Source organism: Limanda limanda, chromosome 4 (genome assembly GCF_963576545.1).
Source record: "Limanda limanda chromosome 4, fLimLim1.1, whole genome shotgun sequence".
Classification (NCBI taxonomy): Eukaryota; Metazoa; Chordata; class Actinopteri; order Pleuronectiformes; family Pleuronectidae; genus Limanda; species Limanda limanda.
In genome coordinates, this window is record NC_083639.1 from 424766 (window position 1) to 449502 (window position 24737).

At 38.7% G+C, this 24737-nt stretch overlaps 2 protein-coding genes across 2 annotated transcripts in view; both read right to left on the reverse strand.

Annotated features, from left to right (window-relative positions):
* Window positions 1–9223: 9223 nt before the first annotated feature.
* On the reverse strand, window positions 9224–13580 carry chia.1 (chitinase, acidic.1; the record flags this gene model as incomplete). Its single annotated transcript, XM_061070419.1, has 10 exons — window positions 9224–9432; window positions 9641–9767; window positions 9936–10052; window positions 10351–10533; window positions 10964–11087; window positions 11377–11501; window positions 12144–12309; window positions 12448–12504; window positions 13210–13414; window positions 13517–13580. Coding segments are annotated over 10 exons (1377 nt in total), but the record flags the coding sequence as incomplete, so codon positions are not given.
* A 5741-nt stretch (window positions 13581–19321) lies between these two features.
* cntn2 (contactin 2) overlaps window positions 19322–24737 on the reverse strand; it is a 72171-nt gene continuing 66755 nt past the window's right edge. Inside the window, exons 21-23 of the mRNA XM_061070418.1 lie at window positions 22969–23081; window positions 21821–21989; window positions 19322–20459 (exon numbers count right to left, since the gene is read on the reverse strand). Of these exons, the coding sequence (XP_060926401.1) occupies window positions 20353–20459; window positions 21821–21989; window positions 22969–23081 (389 nt within the window). The 3' untranslated portion in view covers window positions 19322–20352. The remainder of the gene's footprint in view (window positions 20460–21820; window positions 21990–22968; window positions 23082–24737) is intronic.

Here is a 24737-nt window from a genome sequence, read left to right on the forward strand (position 1 = left end):
CTTGAGCTTGATCTTCTCTGGATGCTAAGTAAAATAAGATTGAAAAAAAAATTAACCAGGGTCAAGAGACACAAGGAAGATGCAATTCTCAACATAATCACAATTTAAATGATATATTCACGGGATTTTCCTCTGTAAACAAACCTTGGGACGAGATGTGAGAGCCAAGCAACAGCAGCTAAGTTTGGGCTTTTATATCATTGAGTGTGCACAGAGAAAGTAGGAGGTGTAGCAGCCTTTGATAAATTGGGGTAATAAACCCAATGACTATTAGAACATGTTTTGATAAGATCCTGCTAAGTCTGAAACATATGTAGGTAATAATTTACTCAATGCAGCACTCTGTACACACATTATCAGTTTGTAATTTAGGTCAGTGGATGTATCACTCATTATCATATCATTAATCAGCCAAATGACCTTAGAATACTGTGGATCATATTCCCTGATGAGTAAATTGTTATCACCGTTGTTATGGTAGCTTGACTCGAGATTAAACTGTAATTTAAAGTATGTAAAAGTTCATCATTTGAAACTGAGCAATGAGTGTGTGTTGGCAATGACTTGGAGAGATGGAGGGAAATGGTGTTAGACAATGTTTCTGCAACAGAAATGAACCAGAGATATTGTACTTACATGGTATCTTACATCAGGTCAACATAATATTAGTATTTTATAAAAGTAAAAAATACAATCTTATTGTAACAGAATGACAATTATTTTATTTAGTAAGCAAGTAATTATTAATTTATAAATTAAGTTAAAAAATTTTATTTATGACTTTCAAAATAAAATAGTGCTGTATTTCAAATAATTTAAACTTTTTCATACAGTAATGGTATAAATACTTTCCACTGAAGTAACTACTGTGACACAATGAAATTCAAAAAAATATGAAGATACATTATGAAATAACTTAAACAAGGCTCTCTTGTTGTAGTCCGTACAGCAGATTAACAGTTTGATCACTTTATCTCTGTAGTTTGTGGCCCAACGGCCATGACCATTGAACATCAAGATGTTCCGCAGCTGTCCATTTGGCTTTATGGTCCACAATATTCCATGGCTGACAATGAGATAAGAGTGGAGCTGGCTGGTAGACCTTAGAACACTCAAAGTAGTGTGACACACACTCTCAAAGAAGAGGAAGGACACCTCAATGTGAACACTTCAACTATCAGTAAACCTCAAACATTTTATGTTTACAGTAGGATGACATGGGTAAAATTAGGACATTTTATAAATTAAAATATCAAGGCACTTCACATAATAAGGTCAAGACCTTAGAATAGTGTGAAGAGAAACCCAACATCTCCCACAATTAGCAAACACTTTGTAACAGTGGAGAGCATCAACCTTTATTCTTAGAAGTTCTGTTTCAGTTAAAGTGAGCTGATTAAACCCAATAGGTCTTATTATTTAATTATTTATTATCATATTCATGCAGGGTACAGTGTGTGTGCAGGTAAATATGTTTTGTTTTCCATAAGTCTACATAGAATGAACATAAAATGCTATAAAACCCTCAACTTTCAGATATCTCTTAAGGCTCCTTTATACTTCTCTGTTTAAGAAAAAACGGAAAGATAAGACCGCCCTATCCGTCGTGGAACGCCCTCTCCGAGCGCCTCGGACAGCTTTTCGTGCACCTCTGATTTTTCTAACTGTCCGTGTATATTTCGGAGACCCCACGGACACCCCTTGCCTGTTGATCCGCTAACGACATCATTTCCCTACGACGTCATTTCCGGATTTCACATTTCCGGACCTCAAACCTTCTGCTTCAAAATAAACACAAACACAACTACGATTCTACGATTAATGTGACGTGTGTGTTAAGCCAGCGAAGTTGTCCTGCTACCGATGGCTCGTTAGAGTACTAACGGCATGTGTGCACGGTCACATACGGTTATAACGAGCTTTCAAAACGGCGCTAGCGGGCTAGCCACCATGCTAACTGCGGTGGAAACAGTGCAAAAACCCGCCGTCACGACTTTAATTCCACTTCTATCATAACACTGTTTCTACAATACCGCCAGGTTAGAAGCAAACACTGGGTAGTAGTTAGTGTCAGGAGTCCCTGCTGACTGTGTGTGGAAGCTGGGGTTGAAGCTAGCTGGGAGGGGAGCTAGCTAGCTCCGTCTAGCTTCAAGCTACACGGAGCTTCAAGCTGTGGAATAAGCAACACAGTTCGGAAACAAGACCTGGGAACCGCTGCGCTAAGAAACGATTACATCAGCATTTTGACCTGCTGGGTGTCACTTTATTTTATTTAGTTGCCATCGTAGCCTACACTGTGTGCAAGTGGGGAGTAAGTAAATAAACAGAGTGGACTTCTTCTGATTACTCGTGAGGTAGGCTTCTCCAAGCTTGTCTTTTGTTGCGCCACCTACTGTTCTGGCGGTGAATTGTTTTCAACAAGGAGAAGTAAAAATGAAAAAGTGTCCGTCCGACCTGTCCGTTCGTCCGTCCGTAACGGATTACGGAGTAGCATAATGGAGCCTTTACTGTTACTAGTACTTTCTTGTGTTTCGTCAAAAACTCTTGTTCTCTACCTTAATCTCAGACCCATGAAGGCAACATGGAAGCACGTTCCTCTGTTTTTACTAACACGTCTTTTAGTATTATATTATTCATACTGAAGGAGTATAAGTATAACTCTCTCCTGCACCATTCAACTGGGAAATTAACTGAATTATCTCTTCATCTACCATTTGCGCCTATCAGTCTACACCTCTCTGGCACCTCAAGTGAGCCACACCACCCGGATCAGTCTCTCTCCAACTCATGTTGCGCTGCTCCAATCACGTGACATATATGAAGTGACATACCTCACTCTCTATAATCATCTATAACACACACCCACTCTATTAGGCGGTCTATTTCAGAAGATATAATTTCCTATCACTCCCTTCGCTTGCCCCCCTGCTGCTCGAGTATTCCTGCCAGTTGCTTCAGCATCTCAGCTGTTGACCATGTGATCGTTGTGCCTCTGGGCTCCGCGGGTCACTTGTTTCTCAATCTGAATGAGTCAGGGTCCTCAAGGGAAGAAGTCTGCTTTATTCCCGAAACCCGGGGCTCAGTCCCTCGAGATTAACTCCGAGTCTAAATGAAGCCTCAGAGCTGTGCACCTGCATTATTAATTTATCAGGCCTTAAACACAAGGAAGCCTTCAAATACTTCCAAACTCAAGACAAAATACGGCCGAACATTGTAATTCAAATGCTAGTAACAGCATTAGCGACAGCTTTCCTCCCAAAGCTGAAGCTCTGGCAAAGAAGCTTTGCTGCTCTACCAACTTCTCCCACACCTGAAGATATTAACCCTCAAAGGAAGAAGAAACTTACCTGGATCCGCAGAAGATTCCATCCTGTCCTCTCTGCTCGAATGAAATCTGCACTTAACCTTATGAATGCAAGAATTCTCCCCTGCATGTGATGTAAGCAACACTGAAGAGCCGGTGTTCCAGTGTAACTGAGGATCATGGCAACTGGTGACATTTGTTTACACTCTCTGTACTCCAGATGTTTTCAGTGGAAGATCTAGTGTGGCAGCTCACAGAATTGTCATTTTCATGACCAATGTGGTGTGGTGATACATGCAATTGGGGCCACTTCGGAAAACATCATAGTTAAATGTAAAGTACATTTTTGTGACAGTATCATCTTCAATTAAAACCACTTAGTTATGGGTTTGAATATAAATGTGAGTAAAATCCCACCAGGGGGATCATACACTTTAAACTGTTGAGCGTAGTGGCGATGACACTACCCACTAAGCTACTGATGGGGTTGAAGAGGAGCGTCACCTTTACATTCCGATGATTGTGAAGCCTGTGAACCACTCCCCATGTGTTATTGTTTTAGGGAATACGCCCATGTTAACTTGTGACAGTAACAACTTAACCGTAAACTCGGAATTATCATTCATAAACATTTGGACACCACTAAGCCTGTGTGTTTAACAGAGGTACGACATCATAAAAAACTGCTATATGGTCCACAAATATTTTAGAACTTTTCACCTGAAGGAACATGTTTCATGGGTTGCTGGTTTGGTGATAGCCGTTTTATTTAGTGTATAGACACAGCACATCCTGCACACTCATCTTGACAAACTTCAAATTGCCATGGCTGGATCTTGTTTGGTGTTTATTGTTAAGCAGCATTGTTGGTTGCTTTCATTTGTGGGGTTTCAGCTACAATTAACGTTAAATTAATAGAAACCGGTTAGACACTTATATGTTTAAATGCCCAGTGGGCAATACAATTGACCATCCACTGGTGGCTGCCCAACACAGCTGCAGGGGAACCAGCTGTAACCATAGACTGTATATATAAATGGACGAAGGGTCCGTGACGTCACCCATTGGTTTATGCAGAGGGTGAATGAGGCTAGTAGGAGGCCTCCCCCTGGGCCATCTTGCCGGTGCCTACTCCTCCTTGTTCCTCGCTAACCAATCAATGGGCAAGGATGAGCAGCGTGAGTGCCGACTCACAGCTTAGCGACGCCAGACGAGCTCTAGTTTACTGGTTAGCTCAGGCTACGGCTAACGGCTAGCCGAGACATGCTAACCGGCGGAGCTAACGGCTAGCACTGTGCTGTGCTGTTACCGGATGGTCGCAAACTTTACCATGAACGAGCAGTAAGTAACCTTGAAACTATACAACAACAAAACCTATTTATTTATATATCATCATAATCATATGCTTACATGCCTCAAGTGGTTTTTAATGTGTAATTTTTGTAAGTTACCGTTTATTTAACAAGTCTAATTAACAGATTTAAGCAAGTTAACGTCAGTCGTGTGTTTGGTTGTGACTTGATTTTTTATTTTAATAAGTTAATATAACACCAATGTTGTAAACAGTTATATTAATTATAGGATGTGGGATGTTATCAACAGCTCTGTGGGAGATTATCACCTTGAATATTACAGATGAGGTAGAAAGACATTTTATCTGTTTGTAAAATGTATTATTTCTTTCTTTCAGGGGCTACAGATCAGGCACTGCAGCCCCTGATCTGTCCTAAGCAGCAACATGGTGGAGATCTGCAGCTTCAGGCTGGTCAACATGAGGACGACCTGCACCAGCTTCATGTTTTCCTCCCTTAACTAAAGATGGCCTGCACCTGTGTAGAGTTGGCTCACTGCTAAGTGTCATGGATAATGGAGATAATTTCTATATTCATTATGGTTGGATAAAAAAATTAACACTTATTAGAACAATGTTTATCTTTTGCTTTCTGATTTGATACACTTTAGATAAGAACCCAGTGTTTTATTTGTCTTCTTTGCCATAAGAGACAGAACAAGGTCAGCATAGCTATGTCCTTCAGGCTAGTCCGTCCCTAATAAAATGAAAGGAAACATAAAAGTATGGCATTATTGTCGAGGAAGTGCTACTTATGAACAAAGTTTGTGTCCTTATTTTCTGTGCATATTCAACTATGTATTTGAATATGCTGTTGGATTAAACTGTGCACTACCAAGACAATGAATGTACAGTATGGAGTTCTTTCACATTAAAAGTAGTGCATATATTATTTAATACATTATGTATTATGTGCAATGCTTTGATTGCTTGTAAGTAATGAAAACAGGTCTGTAACTGGAGTCAGTGTTGAAGTGATGACTCGGTGTTCAGTCTGGTTGGATTCAAGTTGTGTCTCATGTTGGACATCCTAGAGGAACATTTAAAACAAATACACAGATATGTCATACATAAGTCATAAGTCATACATGTGCCAGGTTAACTCCTTAACAACTTTTACATGGTAAAAATAAAAGTTTATTACTTCAAAGTTCATCAGATCATAGTCATTTCAGCTTAGGAAATAGGTTGTGGACATCAGCCTCAGCTTCAGTCAAGTCAAATGGTATGGTGAGTGAAACAACTTTACATAACATCAGATATCTTACGTGGTGGAGCTAATTCTCCGGACACACTAGCTCCGGAAACACACAGTCTCCTCTCTCAGTTTAAAAGATTCATCACCAAACTCTACCGCTTCTCTCTGCTGGGGGGATCTGCGCATCCCGGTGTGTGTAGGTAAAAACTCCTGTCCGGTCCCGTCCGGTTAGCATCGCTATTAATGGTGGTCTCTTGACTGCTGGTTAGCGTAGCTAAGCTAAGGAGCCTGCTACAGAGACACCGGTAGCCTACCTGCTTATACTACTTACACATCTAAATAAAAGACTAAACTTCACTTACCACAGAAACGGCAGCGCAGACACCTCTAGTTGCTCCGTCAGGAGAACCAGCAGAACTTCAAATCGTGTTACTCTCATCTGATGTGTGGGTGGAAGCTTGTCCACAGTATCAGGCTGTGTTCACTCTAACAAGGATTAGCCTGTTAGCTCCGTTAGAGCCAAGCCGGCACCAGGCTAGGAGTTGCAGTCGGCGCGCCTACTGTGACGTCACGTGAATTTCAAACATCTATATCGCTTAAACGAGGGAGTTAGAATAAAATTTACCCCCCTCAAGAGTTGTCTTGAAGGAAGAACCTCGTGATTGAGACTAAAACCAAATTTTGAACCATGCTGTAAACAGGTTTAATTCTGCTCTAAAGTCGGGCTTTTTAACATGGGAGTCAATGGGACTTTCCGTCTCTTACAGCCAGGCGTAATGGCTTCCCATGGAACTGCAGCTTTTTTAGAATTCCGTGTTAGCCTCATAGCTCAGATCAGGATGTGGCCCCTTGGCTGTCACACAGTGTAGAGAAAATAATCAACATGTATGGCAGTACCATAAGTAAGACATGTATCAACTGAAAGTGTTTAAAATCTTCCTTACCCATAGCACATCTGTGTCATATACACCAGCGGTCCCCAACCCCTGGGCCATGGACCGGTACCGGGCCATGGGTCATTTAGTAGCGGGCCGCACAGAAAGAATAAACAACTTACATTATTTCCGTTTTATTTATTATCTGATTCTGAACGGTGTTTTATTTTGAAACATGACCCGATCCTCCCCGTTATGACTCATCTTTACGCATGTCAAGACGCTTGTCTCGGTCACGTGACTTTTTTGCAAAACACAAACATGGTATTTGTCGGACTCATTTGTCAACAAACCAGGTGAATCCAGCATGTCTGTCCAAGAAGATCAGCTGCTGGAGATTTTACACTACAGCAGGCCTCAATAGCCCTGCTGTAGTGTGCAGGATGCTGGGAATTATCTGTGCATGTGATGGAAGAATGCACAGTAGAGGGTTGAAATTCAACGTTCAGCGTGTGCTGCATTCCATACATCTTTAAAATAGAATTTTGAATGATGTTTTTATTGCTCAGCGTTTAATTTGCGCAGTTTTTTTTTTTTTTTTTAATTCCCAAAATTCCCGAGCTTCACTTCCCATGGAAACTTTCCGCCCCTTTGCAACCCTAGGTGCAACTAAACTGAATATTTATTTTTTTATTAACCAACGTGTAGTCAGAAGAGATGTGTCTTAATTTTGCGGCGGAAGATGTATAGACTTTCTGCTGTCCTGATGTCATTGGGGAGCTCGTTCCACGATTTGGAAGCCAGGACACCAAACAGTCGTGATTTTGTTGAGTGGCTAGTTCGCAGTGAGGGAGCAGCAAGCCGATTGGTAGATGCAGAGCGGAGTTAAACAGCTGGGGTGTAAGGTTTGAACATGTTCTGGATGAAGACTGGACCCAATCTGATCACAGGACGGTACGAAAGTACTAATGCTTTGAAATGGAGTAATGTAAGAGAACTTAGGTTGGTTAAAGACCAGTCAAGCTGCTGCATTCTGGATGAGCTGCAGAGGTTGGATGGCACTAGCAGGTAGACCAGCCAGGAAGGAGTTGCAGTAGTGTAGGCATGAGATGACCAGAGCCTGGACCAGAACCTGAGCTGCCTTCTGAGAGAGAAAGGGAAGTCTCCTGATGTTGTGGAACGTGTATCTACAGCAGACATGGGCAAAGTAAGGCCCGCGGGCCGTATACGGCCCGTTGGGCTTTTTAATCCAGCCCACCGAACTTGTCCAAATAATTAAAAAAAAAAGAAAATTGAATTTTTTTTAATTTTATTTTTTTAAACTAACAATTTAGTAGCACTTAAATGACACATACTTATAGCACTTTGTAGTTTTGCTTTATTTTTTTAGGAAATCGTACTTTCTTGATTCTTGTTGTTCTTGGTTTGAACCCTCGGGGTTGAATGCACTTATTGTATGTCGCTTTGGACAAAAGCGTCAGCTAAATTAAATTTGCCCGGGAGTGTGGAGTATAGGGCTCGAAAGGGCATATGATCTCCCTTCACTTTTTAGCTTTGCCCTTTGAGCCCTTCTGTAAAATGAGAGGATCAAGGAAAAGAAAAGTGGACAATGAGTGCAGAGTGTTTAACACGGAGTCGACAACAAAATACTTTTTCACTGAAGTTGATATGCCGAGAAACTGTCGCAGTTTTCATGGAGTACAACATCAGCCGTCACTTTGCTACGAAGCATGCTAACGCTAGCAAGTAGTCAACGCAAGAACGGGTGGCTGCAGCTCAGAGGTTGGCGTCTAATTTACAGACTCAGCAACATTTTTTTTCACAAACAAACTGCGATTAAAGAGTTATCTACCAAGGCATGTTTTTTGGGGGGCATTCGAAATAGCAAAGGCTAGCAAGCCTTTCTCTGAAGGCGAGTTTTTGTTAAATGGCCTTGCAAATAAGTGCTTTGCTACTTGGTAAAGGCCAAATCCTTTCATGTAATGATTTTTCCATGTCATTTATATTAGTTCACAAAAACACTACATCCATCTGTTCCTGGCTCTGTCAAATTTTAGAACCCATTGTGGCCCGTGAGTCAAAATGTTTGCCCACCCCTGATCTACAGGAATGGGTTGTTGCAGCAATGTAGGGAGAGGTGACACATTCAGTTAAATTAAATTTTTTATTGTCGAGTGGTTACTATAAATGGAGATACACCAGTACCATTAATAAATAATTTGGAGAATTATAAATTGTATAATGCAAGCAAAATTAGCTATTTCACAAGAATGACAAAAATAAGGCCAATCTTTCCAAAAGGCCAAAAGGTTCTGTTTATTTTGTTGAGGTCAATCAACCCCAAAGACAAATATTACCATGAGATAGGCATTTGCTCAATGGTTTATATTATATTCCTGTTGCACCATGAGGAGAATCAATGTAAACTGACAAACCAAAGGTGAAACATTTTTATTGAAACATAACTTGAAACATGCAGTTCACGTTTCTTTGGCTCAGGGCCAGTTGCAGCACTTGCAGGAGTCCCAGTAGATGAGTCCGGGCTGGCAGCGGTGCAGGTAGGTGTTTCCCAGGAAGCACTGGAAGTAGGTGGTCTTATCAGCAGAGTTCTCATAAAGCCCATCAGGGCGGCCACGACAAAAGTCAACCACGGCATCCCTGGTAGTGGTGGGGGATGGGGTGGTTGTGGGTTTTGGGGGAAAGCCTGCAGAGACAGATGTGTGAAAGGAAATGTTATAAACACATTGTGCAAAAAATTGTTTTGATGTCTTCTCTTTTTGGCAGAATGATGAAATAACCCTAGTAGTACGTGAGCAATTAGGTTTTCATGGATTGCGATCTATTCAATCATAGTCAAAGGCATCCTAGTGAGCAGAAATGGCTTTCTGAGCAAGTTGAGCGACAGTATATACCCATTGACATTCTGAGATGGTTGATGAGAGGATATGCCCCAGCTGAACAAAACGATCCATCAAAGTCATCCATGTCCATACTCCAAACATGAGCACCTCCAAGGTTGTTGGCAGTCATCCACTGGACCTACAGGACGACCAACTCAGTTACAACGATAAGAAGAACAGCACCTTTAATAGACCTAGATCTAGGTTTATAATACTTTTTTTTTAAAAATACGACAGAACCTTTGATCTTTGATCACATTCACAGGAGTGAGAATTGACATTATTTTAACATTGGGCACCTGGTTACCTTAGAAGAATAGCTTTTCTTGTCATCATAGCCCACCCAGGAACTGCCAAAGGTGGCATATGGAACCTCTTGTTCAGAGATCCATGACACAGTAGCACTAGAGATGAAGTCACAGATCTAGTGCCACAGGAACATAAAGAGTTACAACAGAATGGGCAGGATTTCAGATGGAGTAAGACTAATTAAGTTATGTTTACCCACAATGTAACATGTCACTTTATTTTTATGGTTAAATTTGGAATCATTTAGTTGTTCAGGGGATTCTTTTTTCTTGTTGCCATTTATGTAGCTGACCACAAGTCATGCTTATTGCATCAATGAGCACACCTCAGTGCCCAAAGACACAGGAGCTAATATTGAGGAATTATTGATTTCCGGTACAAACTTAGCTGAGTATCATTTGAATGTACTGAACCTCATAGTAGGCCCAGAAGCCAGCAGTGCGAGTGTAGGGCCCAGCATCCGCAGGGCCATTTGCTAGTGCTCCAAGTCCAGTAGCAATACTCCTAAGGCGGTAAGTTCGCCCGTAGGTGGGGAAACCCAACAGAAGCTTCTCAGCTGGTGCTCCCTGAGCCAACCAGTGGGAAACAGACGAATTCTATTAAGGAAAGGACAAATTAGATTAATAGTATATTTATTTTTCTATATTTACATTGAATCAAATGCCTTGCTGTAAAGTAAAATATTTGCTAGTGCTATTGATTTAACTATGAATCCAATTTGTAGAATTTCATTTATTCTTTATAGGTTTAGTAGCAAAAAAACTGGAATGGTGACTAAATCAGGGCTGAGAGGGGAGTGAATCACACAACTATATGTTGAACATTATTGTCAAACATTTTTTGACACATGCTGCTTCTGAAAGGTCAAAATCCGTTTTAAGTCTTATAATTATTTTTTTCAAAAACAAACCCCTAACCCTTTTATCCACTAGATACAGTGTACTTCGACCAATAGACAACAAATACACAAACTCTCGACCATGAACACTAAAGTCAAAGAGTTAGTGTAGTTTGTGTGCATCATACAATATTATGGTGAATGTGTGAGCCAGAGTCCACAGAGCTCCTGTACAATGGGCTGTTGTGTCCAGTAGCTGCCTCCCAGTCTCCATGGTAATCATAGCTCATGACATTGATGAAGTCAAGGTACCTGTTGGTTTATAGAGATTTTCTTTTTAGAAGATTTGTCATCATTGATGTGGAACATTGTGTAAAATGCAAACGACAAATCTTTCTACCTACTTAGAATAAGAGTAAAATTGGTATATTGGATATCTGTCCATTCAGTGAATACTGGGCTCCCATTTATTTCTTATCATATTTACTACAAACTGTAATTCACTATAAGCAGAACTGGTCTGCCCGAATGTATTAGTATCCATTGAATTACTATATTTTACATCTTATACCAAAATTCAGTCAGATGGAATCAAACTTACAGAGAAATCTTGCTGACTTCATAAGCTTTGTCAATGGTGGGACGTAATGCAGCAACGTTGGCTGACAGCAGCAGCTTTGTCTTCCTGTTTTCTTTGGCATCAGCCTCAAATGCCTTGGACAGCTCCTGTCGGCACAATGAACAAAATACCTCAGATCCTTCACATCTAATTGCTTATGCTTATGCAGGGGCGGCTGTGGAATGTGAATGACTTTTGAAATATTTCAGTCAGGACGAGGATGATGGGCCAGCAAATTGACATTCCAGTCCTTTCCAATGCATCACAACGCTAAAATAATATTTTTTATTACTGGATATTTATCAATGGCTGACCCATATTTAGTTCTGTGTGTTTTTCATTATGAATTTTACATTTTGTTTTATATTTTTATTGTGAGTTCTAAAATATGAGCAGTAAAATTATTATTTTGGAATAAGGTCTTCAACACCACTACTTTATGTGTAGGATTTGAAAAAAGCTCCATGTCGATCCATCTGCTTGCAGATCAAAACAGGCTACAGTGGTGATCAGTAATCAAGATGGATTCTCCTCTAAAGATAAGCACAATAATGGGCTCAAAGTAAGGCACCAGAATTGTCTAACTTTCTACAAACAAAGTCCTTTGCAATTACAATAATCGAATGACTGCTAAAATCAGAAATCATATAATCACTGTTTTTTAGCAAGTTGACATGCATGATACCTTGATTGGTTGTTATAAATCAATTTAAATGGAGGTCTGATTGTCAAATGGGGACTATGCATACCATGACCAGCAGAGTGAACCTCTCCTTGTCTTCCTGTGAGCCGCCATTGTGTCCTGGATATTCCCAAGCAAGGTTTAACCCATCAAAGTTATGGGTGTGCAGGAAGCTGATGGCAGATTTGATAAAGGCTGCACGACTTTCAGACTTGGTGACCATGGCAATGAATCTAGTGGGATTTAGAAAATAAACAGTGACATCCATTCTTGCAACACAGTAGCAGAGGAAGGGATAAGATGTCGGAGCTGAATACGTTTCAATTACATTGGGAATTTGTGTAGGAGACTGGCGTCACATTTAAACTTACGGGCTCATTCCATTGACTGTGCCTCCAACTGACAGCAGAGTTTTCAGTGCTGGATTGCTAAAAACAGACATTATTACATCACAGAGTTATGCTGATGACAAAATTTCACTTATTTACTTAACCTTTTGCCCCAGAACATATATCAACAACATTCCTCTTCAATAGTGAAAAAACCCTAACCCAACCTAAATGGCCATATAGCTCGCTTTACTTTGGCTCACTGGACCATTTTCGTCATGGTATGAATAATAGACAGGTATTTGAAAAGATTGTTTTGGGTTCAAAATAAGTACTACTGTTAAGGTCCAAGGACCTTTGTGGTCATGGTTACAATGCTATATACACAGTTAAGTTTGTAGAACAGTCATGATGAAATATTACCCCACTCCTTTATTGTTCTCAATTCATATATTGCATATATACGCTTGTTGACTGTGAGCAAGTTACAACACACAGATACATGTGGGCTCAGGATAGGCTGCGTCTCATGGTGGTCTTAATAACTAGTTACTTCAAAGTTGAGAAAATGATCAAACAGAGACATTTGCATTAATGATGTCAAATGATTTCCATATAAACAATTTGAAATTCCCTTCATGCTTTCAAGTAAAGACAACAAATGTATGCCACATTTTATGTGAGAAATTGACAGCAAATATTGAATACTGCCAATGAATTTTGTGTGCTTTATTCTTAAATAAACTATATCAGCTAAATGTTGCTGTCCATGCTGGCTGGCTATAAAGACTGTTGTAAACTCACACATTCTTAAGGCTGTTTAGTCGATTGTACTGCTGCTCATCATTCCACTCGACAGGGCTGATCTGGTTGAAGCTGTTGATGGTGGCCATAGTATAAATGACATGGGTGCACAGGAAGGGGTCAATGTTGTCTGGAGTGAATTTGGCAATGCTGGGCCTGTACTGGGCCCAATTGGTCATATGGCACACCAGCCTATTGGATGACACTAAACAAAGAGGCACAGAATCAGTGACACTTGAATCTACGTGCAGTTGGACTGAAAGTTTGATAAGGAGCAGTCAACACCTGTCATAAAATAAATGCTTACCGGTGTGCAGAGCGAGCAGAACACCCACTGCTGTAAAACAGAATAACAATGTGAAAGAAAAATTAAGAAGTTATACTATTTGTTACTGGCGATTTATGTATGAAATATACTACTAAAAACTTGTATTGTTTGCACAATGGTACTGTCATTGTTACAATTATTATAAACATTTAATCCATCTTTGTTTAAATATATGCACTGTAAAGTTAACCTCACACTTCTACTTTTTTATTTATAGCAGTACTACAAATAAAATACATTTCATTTATATGAAAACAGATTTTTTTTTATTAACAATCATCAAGTGCTCACATGTAACCACACAATCAGCAGGGAAGACTACTATGAAAATAAAGTTAATAGTTAATTCAAAACAATATAAAATAATATATTACTGTAAAATTCCATTGTAAAATACAAGTATATAATCTAACGATGTATACAAATATATAATAATAAATGTTTTATTGTTGCTATCATTATTATTTTGTCTAGGTATAATTTGATATTACTAAAATATACTCTTTGACCTGAATCCATACTGCTTCTACAAAACTTAATCCAATTCTCAACTGGTTCATGCAAATCACTACTCTGTTTGCATGTTAATTAGGCATGATCCTTACTGTCCACTTCATACGCATGTACCAATCTGGGTACAAAGTATGGATATGAATTGGGTTTGTATGTTTTCCTTACAAAATCCTTTCACATATTTCCTTCAGATCACAACTCTCTCTTTCTTATTTTGTTTATTATTATTATGATGACGATGATGAATAAATATATGAATGTTTTTACCTGTGAGGAGTCTCAACATTGTTCTTCTTGGCAGTCCAACAATTTGCTGCAGCAGTGATGGCCTTAAATAGAATAAGATCCTGTTGAAATAATTACAATATTATGATAACTGGATAATGTTTTTTTGTATTTTATGTAGTTGTAAATTTGATACTTTTTCTCATACAAAATAATCTATTTTAAGATACAGATTTAATCTCATGTACTTCGACAAATTCCTAATTATTAAAATGTAAAAAGGTTCCTTTTTTAAATATAATAATTTATGTTATAACATGCAACAACCTACAATTAGTAGCTAGTATATGACACAAATATAGACATGGAGATGATTTCATTACCTTTTTCTGGAGGAATGGAAGCAGGACCAGTGCTTGGTGGAGTTGGGCTGGATTTATATTTTTCAAATTAATGACTAATAGCTGGTGGCAAAGTGCAGCAGATAAGAGCTCATTATGTTGGGAGTCTGGCTGGCGCGCCTAATAACCTCACTTCCAGGTGAGACTAGGACAAGCCTTCATAGAGTTTGACTTGGTGGGTGATGAGCTATGAGTTCAGGTTTTAACACCACAGCAAATAGCAGAGACGTTCTGCACTTAGTATCCTTCTGCACTCCCTTGTGAATTTTGAGACATAGTGCAGACCACCTAATTGGTTGGTGCATTAGGTTTAATAACAGTTGAGCAAGATTTAATTTGATTGTCTACAGCGCTAACAAATAGAGCTGGACAAGCTGATACAGAAATACACAGAATACAATATAACAGTCAGGCTATTAGATACTTTAAATATTAAAGCTACTACAGGGGATACAATGTCAACCGCTCCATCCCACCCCTGTTAGCATGTTAACAAGATAAACAGAAATGGTTAATGTGGTGAACATTATGCAGGGTCAGACTACATGATGAATTATTGCCTAACCTGGGTGAGGAAACGATCAATCGTCATTGGCCTCAACAATCAACAGTTCTTTCTGGTGGTGTGTCACAGTGGGGGACAACAAACATTTGGGAACATGGATTGTTTGAACTTTCCATGAGAGTGATGTTGAACACTTTGAGCAAAGCTGAAAGCACTCTGCTGGAAGAGACGAAGCCGCACACAAATGTAAACACGTTGAATTATGTTGTTGTGTAGCAAGGTGGAACTGAAAAAGAAGGAAACGTCTTATGGCTTTCTCAGCAGAGGACAGCTGTTATCATACAAACTGCTTAAGACACTATGTTTGGCCACATGCTTGTCCCCTGAAGTCAGTGGCAAGTGCAAATTTTGTAATTATTACCCCACACCAGTGGTGTATAAAGTACTTGAAAGCCATACTTGAGTAAAAGTACAGATATCTTACCTGTAGGTGACTTCGGTAAAAGTAAAAGTCACCCGTCCGAAAACGACTTGAGTAAAAGTCTTAAAGTAGCTCATATTAAAAGTACTTAAGTATCGAAAGTATCTGGTGTTGAAATGTACTTAAGTATCAAAAGTAAAAGTACAAAGTACCTAAATAAAAAATGCAAAGTGCTTTTTATAGTAGTCCTATACAGACACAAAACAACCCAAAATGTTTCAGAGAGAGAGAGAGAGAGCGAGAGTGAGAGAGAGAGAGAGATGCGCCGTGCGTAGAGGCGTGCAGCGCCAACCTCCGCTGCTCAAGTAACGAGCCAGTTTTGAGAATATAAGAAGTAGAAAGTACAGATATTTGTACTCAAATGTAACGAGTAAAAGTAAAAAGTCGTCAGGAAAATAAATACTCAAGTACGGTACAGATATGTGAAAAATCTACTTAAGTACAGTAACAAAGTATTTCTACTTCTTTACTTTCCACCACTGCCCCACACCTATTTGTTTTGATGGTCAAAAGTCAAGGTCTTTGAACACAACATCTGACGAACAGCTAGATTAGAGTCATAAAATTGTTGGGTCACAATGAACTCCCAAAACACTTTGTTGGCCTCTTGAACATGATATCTTAAGATTTGCTTCAGGGAATCTCTTCAGATTTGCAATGAACCGTCATTTGGACTCAAACATGAACTGAATAGATTTGGGTGCCTGGAGGTAAATGTGTTATATCACAACTGCCCATAGGGTATTTAAGAATTTAATAAAATCTGGCACACTGATGGGATGAGAATTTGGTGGTCAATGGTTTAAGTTCAAATTCACTGTGACCTCTCAAAAAAAAATGTTTTGCCTTGTGAATGTAATAATATTATCTTAGGAGCATCTCATGTGTATTTTCAAAACTTTTGCACACATATTCTCTTCGACTCACAGATTAATTGACTAGATTTTCCCGGTCAACAGGCAAGGTCAAGGTCGCCTCAAGAAACATGATTTGGCCTCTTGAACGTGATACCTCAACTCGCCTCGAGGGAATTCTTTAACTTTTGATTAGTTGCCACTTGAACTGATTTGATTTCAGTTGTTAAAGGTAAAGGGCAGAGGAGGGCAGTAACTCGTAACATTTGCTCCATACCTGAGTAGTTATTTAAATAAATTGTACTTCTGAGAGTAGTTGTTTTGCAGAATACTTTATAGTTACATTTATGATGAAAATAATTCATTGGGCCAGACACTTCTTGCTACTTTTCCATGTTTTTGATTTATAAATCTTTACACTCAGCTGAGCCGACACAGCGATTTCCCAACAGTGAAATTGCTGCTCCTTGGATCTGCTGCTTGTCACGTTTGTCAGTTGTTCACACAGGAAGCGTGTCAGATTTTGGTGGTCAAAGTTCAAGGTCACTGTGGCTTTTGGTTATGTAAATGCCAACGCCATAGGCACACCTTAAGAAATGTCTTTAAATAGGTTACAAACGTTTATAAAGTACCTTAATCAAATTGTGAAAGAAAATAGTACCTGTAGACAACATATGGAATTACCAAAGAGTTGTTAAGCAGTATTATGTAGTATTGTTACTGTAGTAAATGCACACATCTCTACAATAGAATTCCATTGTGTTTATTGTTAATTATATTTACAAGTTGCACCCCTCCAACTAGTATGAAAAGATCCAAAGCCAACTGTAGCTAATGCATCAACCCAACCATATTAAACACAGACTTGCTGATACCACATTCTTGAAACCAGTCAGTCCACTAGTAACCTTTAACATTAAGCCAGAACATTCCATCCATGACTGAGCCCTCTGATATGGAGAAATTACTTTATGGCTCTTCAATGAGAACTTAAGGTTTTGAATTACATTTCAGAGTAAAGCAAAATAACACAAAACCTGGACATCATCTAACGGTTCTAAAACCATTTTTAACTTGTGAACAATATAGTGCAAAGATGAAGCAGCTGTGTGAGGTTCAACCTATCTGAATGATAGACAGTGAAGGAGCTTTAAATTTAATTTGAGAACAATTCGAATAGAAAACTGACAGTTCTAATTTATCACTGAAGCTGAAAACTAATCCAGGTCAGTATTCATAGCATTATGAGATAATATAACAAAAAGTATATTGGGTTTAAGTGCTTATAGGCCAAGAGGAGGACCTGATAAGACCTAAGATTTGTTGGATAACAATATCAGTACACTTGTGGAATTAATCAAAGAAGATGTGGATGATAGTGAAAATTATTGCAGCTCTACAAACTAAAAAGTGAAATTCAGGGTACACATAATGTTTGCTTTTTTGTTTTAAATATTGAAGCACATTATGAAAAGTTACTCTTTTCCTGCCAAAATAAAGCACAGCATAATACAATCAAGTAGTTTAATCATTCAACCACTTGCAAAGTGAAAAAAATAATGAAAATTTTTAATAAGCCATCACACATATATTTTTTTTAATAATAATATTAATAATAATAAATAAAAGAAAACAGGTTTATTTCGATGTTATGTCAGGAATTAAAGGGCTACAGAAGAATCTTCCAGTTTAATGCACCAGCTTGTTCACACATGGTTTCTGGTTCTATCCTCCTTCAATTACTTTCTTATGTGAATCAACAAGGCTAAGTGAGGGCTACAACTTGCATAAAAATACTTAACTATGATGTTCGGATGTTTGGTTGCTTGTAAAATTGTAGGAGTTTCATTTTTTGGTATCATTCACTGTTTTGTCCCTTTGTCAAATAACACCAGACCTTTTTCTCTGACTTTCAACCATGCCACATTTTCCCAAGAGATCGAGTTGGCTGAGTGCGCTCTGTGTGTTCAACAGCTAACACACATCTTTTCTATCTCAATAAAGCTTAACAGAACTATGTGATGCCGTTGAAAGATAGAAAAAGTCAATCTAGTGTTTGCAGGTTCAACGATGAACTCTCATAGTCTACTTTGTTAAGATTTGGGAAATTCTCAGGTCATAGCAACTTAAATACAGATGAGGTTAAGGAAAGATGATGCCATATAATCAGAAATATCAACACTAGATCGACAGATCTAAAACAAAAGAACACATAGGAACTCATCCAGGACCATCACATTCCTATTTTAATACACAATAATTAACTACTTTATGCACTGGTGTTGGTTTTTGACAGTGAATATAAACCAGCAACAGAAATCTGAATTTCGTTGTTTTGTTGGGAGTTATACAAAACCAAAATCAGCTCTTCCGCAAGCTTGGCCAATAATCACATGTTCTTCCTTAACAGTACTAAAGCAGACATGTTACATACAAGCTAATAGATGTTGAAAGGTTTATAATGAAGATGATATATAACACTATTAACTGTACTGATATGACACATTTGGTAACTGACTCCTTAACTTATTTCAGTGACTCATACCAGCTGCCCTGGATATTTCAGATCAACCTATCAGTAAAAATCAGCTGCAATAAACCCAATAAACACTGAATAGAAGCATTATATCATTGTCATCTAAAACTATGTAGGAACAGCAAAAGTAAACACATAATTACAAACCCATTTATCCCTCCAATTTAATTTCTCCCAAAAGGAAAAATACATTAAAAAAAAATTATATTCATTTGGACCAGCCCTGTAGTTTACTAATAATTACAGGTGAGGCAAAAACACAAACAAGCAAACATACAGACATTGTTTAATATCATCACAATATGTGCTAAGTAGCTTTTGTTCACAGGCTGAGCAACAAGACCAGCAGGGACCAAAACAAGTTCAGTTGGGTAGATACTTTAACGGTGTGTTTACAGAGAAAAGAGAGCCAGACATTCACATGGCTGTCACTAATACAAGCAAGTGTGATAATGTAGAACAGAAATTGTAGGTTCATAAATCTATGTAGCGGGATCCATCACCGGAATGTAGGTTCATTTTTGAAATGGTTTTTCTTAAGATGTCATCAAGTATTAGAAATAGGTGCTACGATACAGTATTGTGATGTTTAAGTGCTGCTTTTCAAATGAGTTAACGGATATAGAGCAGGAGCATGTGTTCTGTTTGACATTTTGGAAAATATACTTAACATGGTTTCTTTCATGGCTGTGTTTGAAGCTTGCACAATGCCTGGAAAAGCCTAACTTCGTTCTCCTTTTAAAAGTTGTACATGTGGGAAATTAGCAAAGGGGGGAATGTCTGCTGTACCTAAAGTTGCTTGCTAAATGTTAACTGTATGTACATGATATATTATATTCCTAAAATACTACTCAACTAGACTGTTTTTGGAGAAGGAACTATGCTTGGAATGGATGACCAAATGAAGAAATCTGCCACTTCCTCGTGAAAAATCTGTTTTAAAGTCTTTGGGTCTGCCCAGCCATTTCAAAGGGATGACTTTTGCATACATATATTTGAAACTTTGGCCCCATTCAATTGTAAATTATTGGGGTCAAATGTGACAGTCCCCATGGTTTTTATTGACACTGGTACACAAAATCAGACAGGGCCGCACTGCTTCCCCTGCTCCCTGTAACCCTCTTTGTTTTTATTACAAAAAAATGAATTCCGAAGTTCCTCCCCATTCTTCTCATCCATGCAGTGGTACAACCTTTCCCAAATGCAAGAAGGCAACCCAAGCCAAAATACAGGCTGGGAAACACAGAAGGGCATTAGTTGGAAGCCATTCAAAAGAAAAAAGTCCTATGACAGGGTGAGATTACAGGCCTGACAAAGACATAAGGGTGAGGAAAACCAAGCCCATGAGGAAGCAAAGAGGAATGGAAAGTATAGAGGAGGCCTCGTTCTGTACCATCATACCAGTTCCTGTGAAATAAAGAGAGATAGAGATAGAGATTAGGGAAATCGATTTTACAAGGTGTAGTGCCGCTGACTTTGACATAAATATTCACAGTTTTGATAGTCAGCATCTCAGACTGTTAATAAGTACACAATTAGGTTCAAACACACGGATGAGATAAAAATTTATGGCCACTCAAGAGATAAAGCAAATGATTATTCCATAGCAATGATAATGTCAAGGTGTGGTGTATAGAGTATCAGACACAAAGAGCAATAAGAAACCAGAAGGTTAATAGTCAAGGGAAAAGATCACGGATTGTGGGGTGCTCCTATTCAGCAGTAGTGTAACAGCTCAAAGGTTAGTAGTTTTTATCAAACATTGTAAAACTGTAAAATTAATCAACATGACAAAAATCCAATCTGAAATTTAGGTCTATACCTGTGCAGTAAATTCAGTGGATCATGATGAGTGACGAGGTTACACAAACACACAAACAATAAGCAGGGGAGACACAGCAAGTCCCTATAGTAGGGAAAATCTAATTGTAACTGCTCACATTATCCATGCAGGTCATAATGTTTTGATTCATCAACATCTGCCTTTGACCCAGGTGTTTCTGCACCATTTTGTCTCTTGATTTGCAGAGTTGTTTTAAAAATAAACTCCAGGCTGTAGTTAGTGAACTGTTTTTCTTGTTCTAATGATTCACAGTGACAATAGAGAAGTCACAAACTGTAAATACAGACCATCTGTTAACTTTGTAATTGTATCTTCACATGCCTTCAATGGCTTCAGTTTATGATATAAGTTGAACTAAAAGTACAGTACAGTATTCATACTGAACTTTCTTCCAACCTCACATAGAATAATGGGTTTGACCTACATTTTGTCAAAGCCCTAAATATTGAACCATATAAGATCATATTAAAATATGCTTACATCTTTATGACAACTGATATGTCTCTAAGATAAAATGGTCTTTGAACAAGAAAGCCTTCAGTCTCTGAGGAGGTACCTTTGCCTCTTTTTCTGCTTTTTAAATCTCACTTTCTGACCAGGATTTAAACACACACACACCCTTTTTGAAGCCTCAACACTGACTCATTCTAAGTGTGTTTGTATGTACACTAATAACTTATAAGCTAGTTCTATATAAAACCACTGAGTAATAAGTATAAATAAGCCTACACCGAGGAGAACTTAGGGACTAAGGGACTGTGCTGTAGTTCCAAAGACTGCAGTACAGATACATTTTTATCAAACCAAAGGCGTAAAGGTCATCCAATTTAAGCTCTGCCAGTTAGTTTTCTTCACCAATGATTATGTCACTTTCAGGATATTACTATCCAAAGAAGGCTCTGGAGTGTGTTACTTAGTGGCTCACCTGAGTCCCTGGACACAATGATCTCATGTGCTGGCCCATCCCCGCCTTCTCCCCAGGACCGAATCTCCAGCACAACATAACCATTGTCTTTTGGCAGCGGCAGACTCACTGATGATTTCGCTTTGTCGAAAACTTTCAGCGCTGTCTGGCCCTCATGTTTGTACAGGACCTGACATTACAATACATAATCATATACACATAATTAAAAGTGGGGGAAAAAACATATACTTACATATGTACATAAATATGTATATACACCCCCCCCACACACACACATGTTGAAATCAAAGGACTGTTGTTGCGGCACTTATCTTCTGATGGTCATCTTTTCCTCATGCATAAGCAGATTTAAGGCTTATAAACATGATCTTTGATATTGTTATGCAGCATTTTTACTGCTTCTCATATCTCAAATAAAAGGAGATTAAAGTGCTAGTACCAATCAAACCCAGTAACCTGCAAATAATTATGTAATTGTAATCTAGCCTCAGAACATGATCGAGCCAGCTGAAAACAATATAGGACTCAGCTTAAATGGTTCATGCAGTTTGATTTAAGTGGTTGTAAGTGTCCATTCATAAAACACAAAAGGATATTTTCAGTAGTTTGGCCAAGTCAAAAGCAATCATACGAATGCCAAGTCAACGTTTATTCTTTAAAATTTCTGAATGCAAGATATAAAAATGTAAAAGTCTTTGTTAAGGTTTTACATTGTCCTGCAGGGCATATACTTTAACCTTATAACATGTTTGGTTTAGGTGTGCAGTGCCAGACACGCTTGCATTGTCTTATCCCCTGTGTTTTGTTCCCAGACTTCATACAATCTGTCAGATTTCAATGTTTTGCTCCCAGTGTTATGTCTTTATGGAGTACAGTCTCAAATAAGTAAAGTCTCACAGCATACAAGACCAAGTAAAGGCTCATCGCCAACCAGCCTCTTCAGGACTGTGTAGATGTGGTTTCAAATATGTTACTTGCAATTAACAAAACTTTGGCAGCTTTTACATAAAATCCAATTACTAATGGGAGAAGTTCACTAAGAAGTCATCACTCTTCTAAAGCAATAATTTATGAAAGAAACCTGAGTACAGTGCTGGTAATGCAATATGTGTAGATAAAAAGAAAATACACAGACTTTTGTCACTCACTTTGTAGCCCAGCACAGCTGACTCGTTGTGCAGGGCCTTCACATGGTCCCACTGCACCATTACCCATGAGTCATCTGCCTTCCATGAAATGTTGCCTGGAGAACGATTAGGAGCTGGACAAAGACAAGTTATAAAAATTACATATAAAATTTGTTACAGTAGGAAAAATATGGGGAAATAATGCAGAGAGAAAGAGATAGAAAACAATTGGCCTCATTGAAGAAGCATTTGTAGAAACACATTTTTATGGTAGAAGTCATTTGACATTAGCCAGCTACTAGTCAAATCCTTTTTTTCACAAGTGACTTTCATTAGTTTGGATAAACTACAACTACAAGAATAATGTTGACATTCTGTTTAACTCTGCAATTCAGATGAATGTGTCACGTTTCTGCTAAATGTCATTGCATGATGGACAGAGGCAGGCAAAACTTCTTAGTTCAGCAGAATAGTGCTGTCAGCATGCATCTTGTGTGTGTGCATGAAGATGACTGGCTTGGCTTGTAAATTGTCAATTGTCTCCCTGCATGCTAATCTTAGATCATTTATCTAAAATTCACAGAGAAGCGTTAACTCACTGGCTCATTACCACATAGTAAACAGACAAGACAGGAGCAACTGTACAATGAGTGTCATATGTGCACTTGTGTTATGGTACAGCACACAGTTGGGGTTTTGCAGGTCAGGTGGATGTGCCTTCACAGTCCACAGTGCCAGTGACAAGCAGCCAAGACTTTCCTTTCTAGATCTCAAAAAGCAAGGCTTCAATCTCCAAAAAGTTCTTCTTTCTACACTCTGATGACTTTTATATGAATGATCACTTTTGACATATGGGGTAGGAGGCGTAGCCTTATTATTAGGTTGTAAATGGTGCTGATTTGCTATCCTTGTGTATTTTCACAGAAATACGTACAAGTGGCATTCATCATGTCAAGGTCATTTAACACTTTTCTGAAGTAAGAACTATTTTTGCTGAATCTGATTGGACCGAACTCCCCCTACGAACAATTGTACGCCAAATTAACAGTAAGAAGACAAACATTTTTTGCATGAGGCCGAACGACATGACAGAGAAGACACATGGCACACCTAAATGCATTATAATGTTCATACATTTCAGAGTTATTGTCAACTATACAGATGGTAACAAACGCCGAGCACTTTGCAGAGACTATGAAACAGTGCAGGTGGTACTTAAATCCATTCACACCTATGAAAAGGGAATCTCAACATTCCCAACCTAAACACTCAAATGATTTACTGACTAAATAGTGAACTTGGTAAATGTTCTGCATTTATATAGCGCTTTTATCTTCTTGATAAAAACTCAAAGCTCTTTACAGTACAGTTTTTTTGCCGTTCACCCACTCACACCCACTTCATAGGGTGCATCTATTTGCAGCACTTTATGGTCGAGGCCCAGGGGGTACAAAGTACCATCTGTCATTCCTAGGTACTAAGAAGACCAATTGGGTTTTGCAGCTAAGAGAGATATCCATTTCTGCCATGAGGAGGGGTGGATGAGAAGGGGACTACATTGGTATTACTCATGGGATCATGAGGACAGATGCAGCCTGAGGGGACAACACCCATGTCTGGGTGTGTTTGAGTCTTTTCTTTTGGAAGTCAAGTAATGACAGTATTGATGCAAACCAGCCCAGGCTGTACCAGTAGGACTGGAGCATCTACTCAGGGTGACTCGGCACTATCGTTTAGAAAGACAGCCTTTGGTTAGTGCTTTCTTGCTTAAAATTGTGGGTTAGCGGATT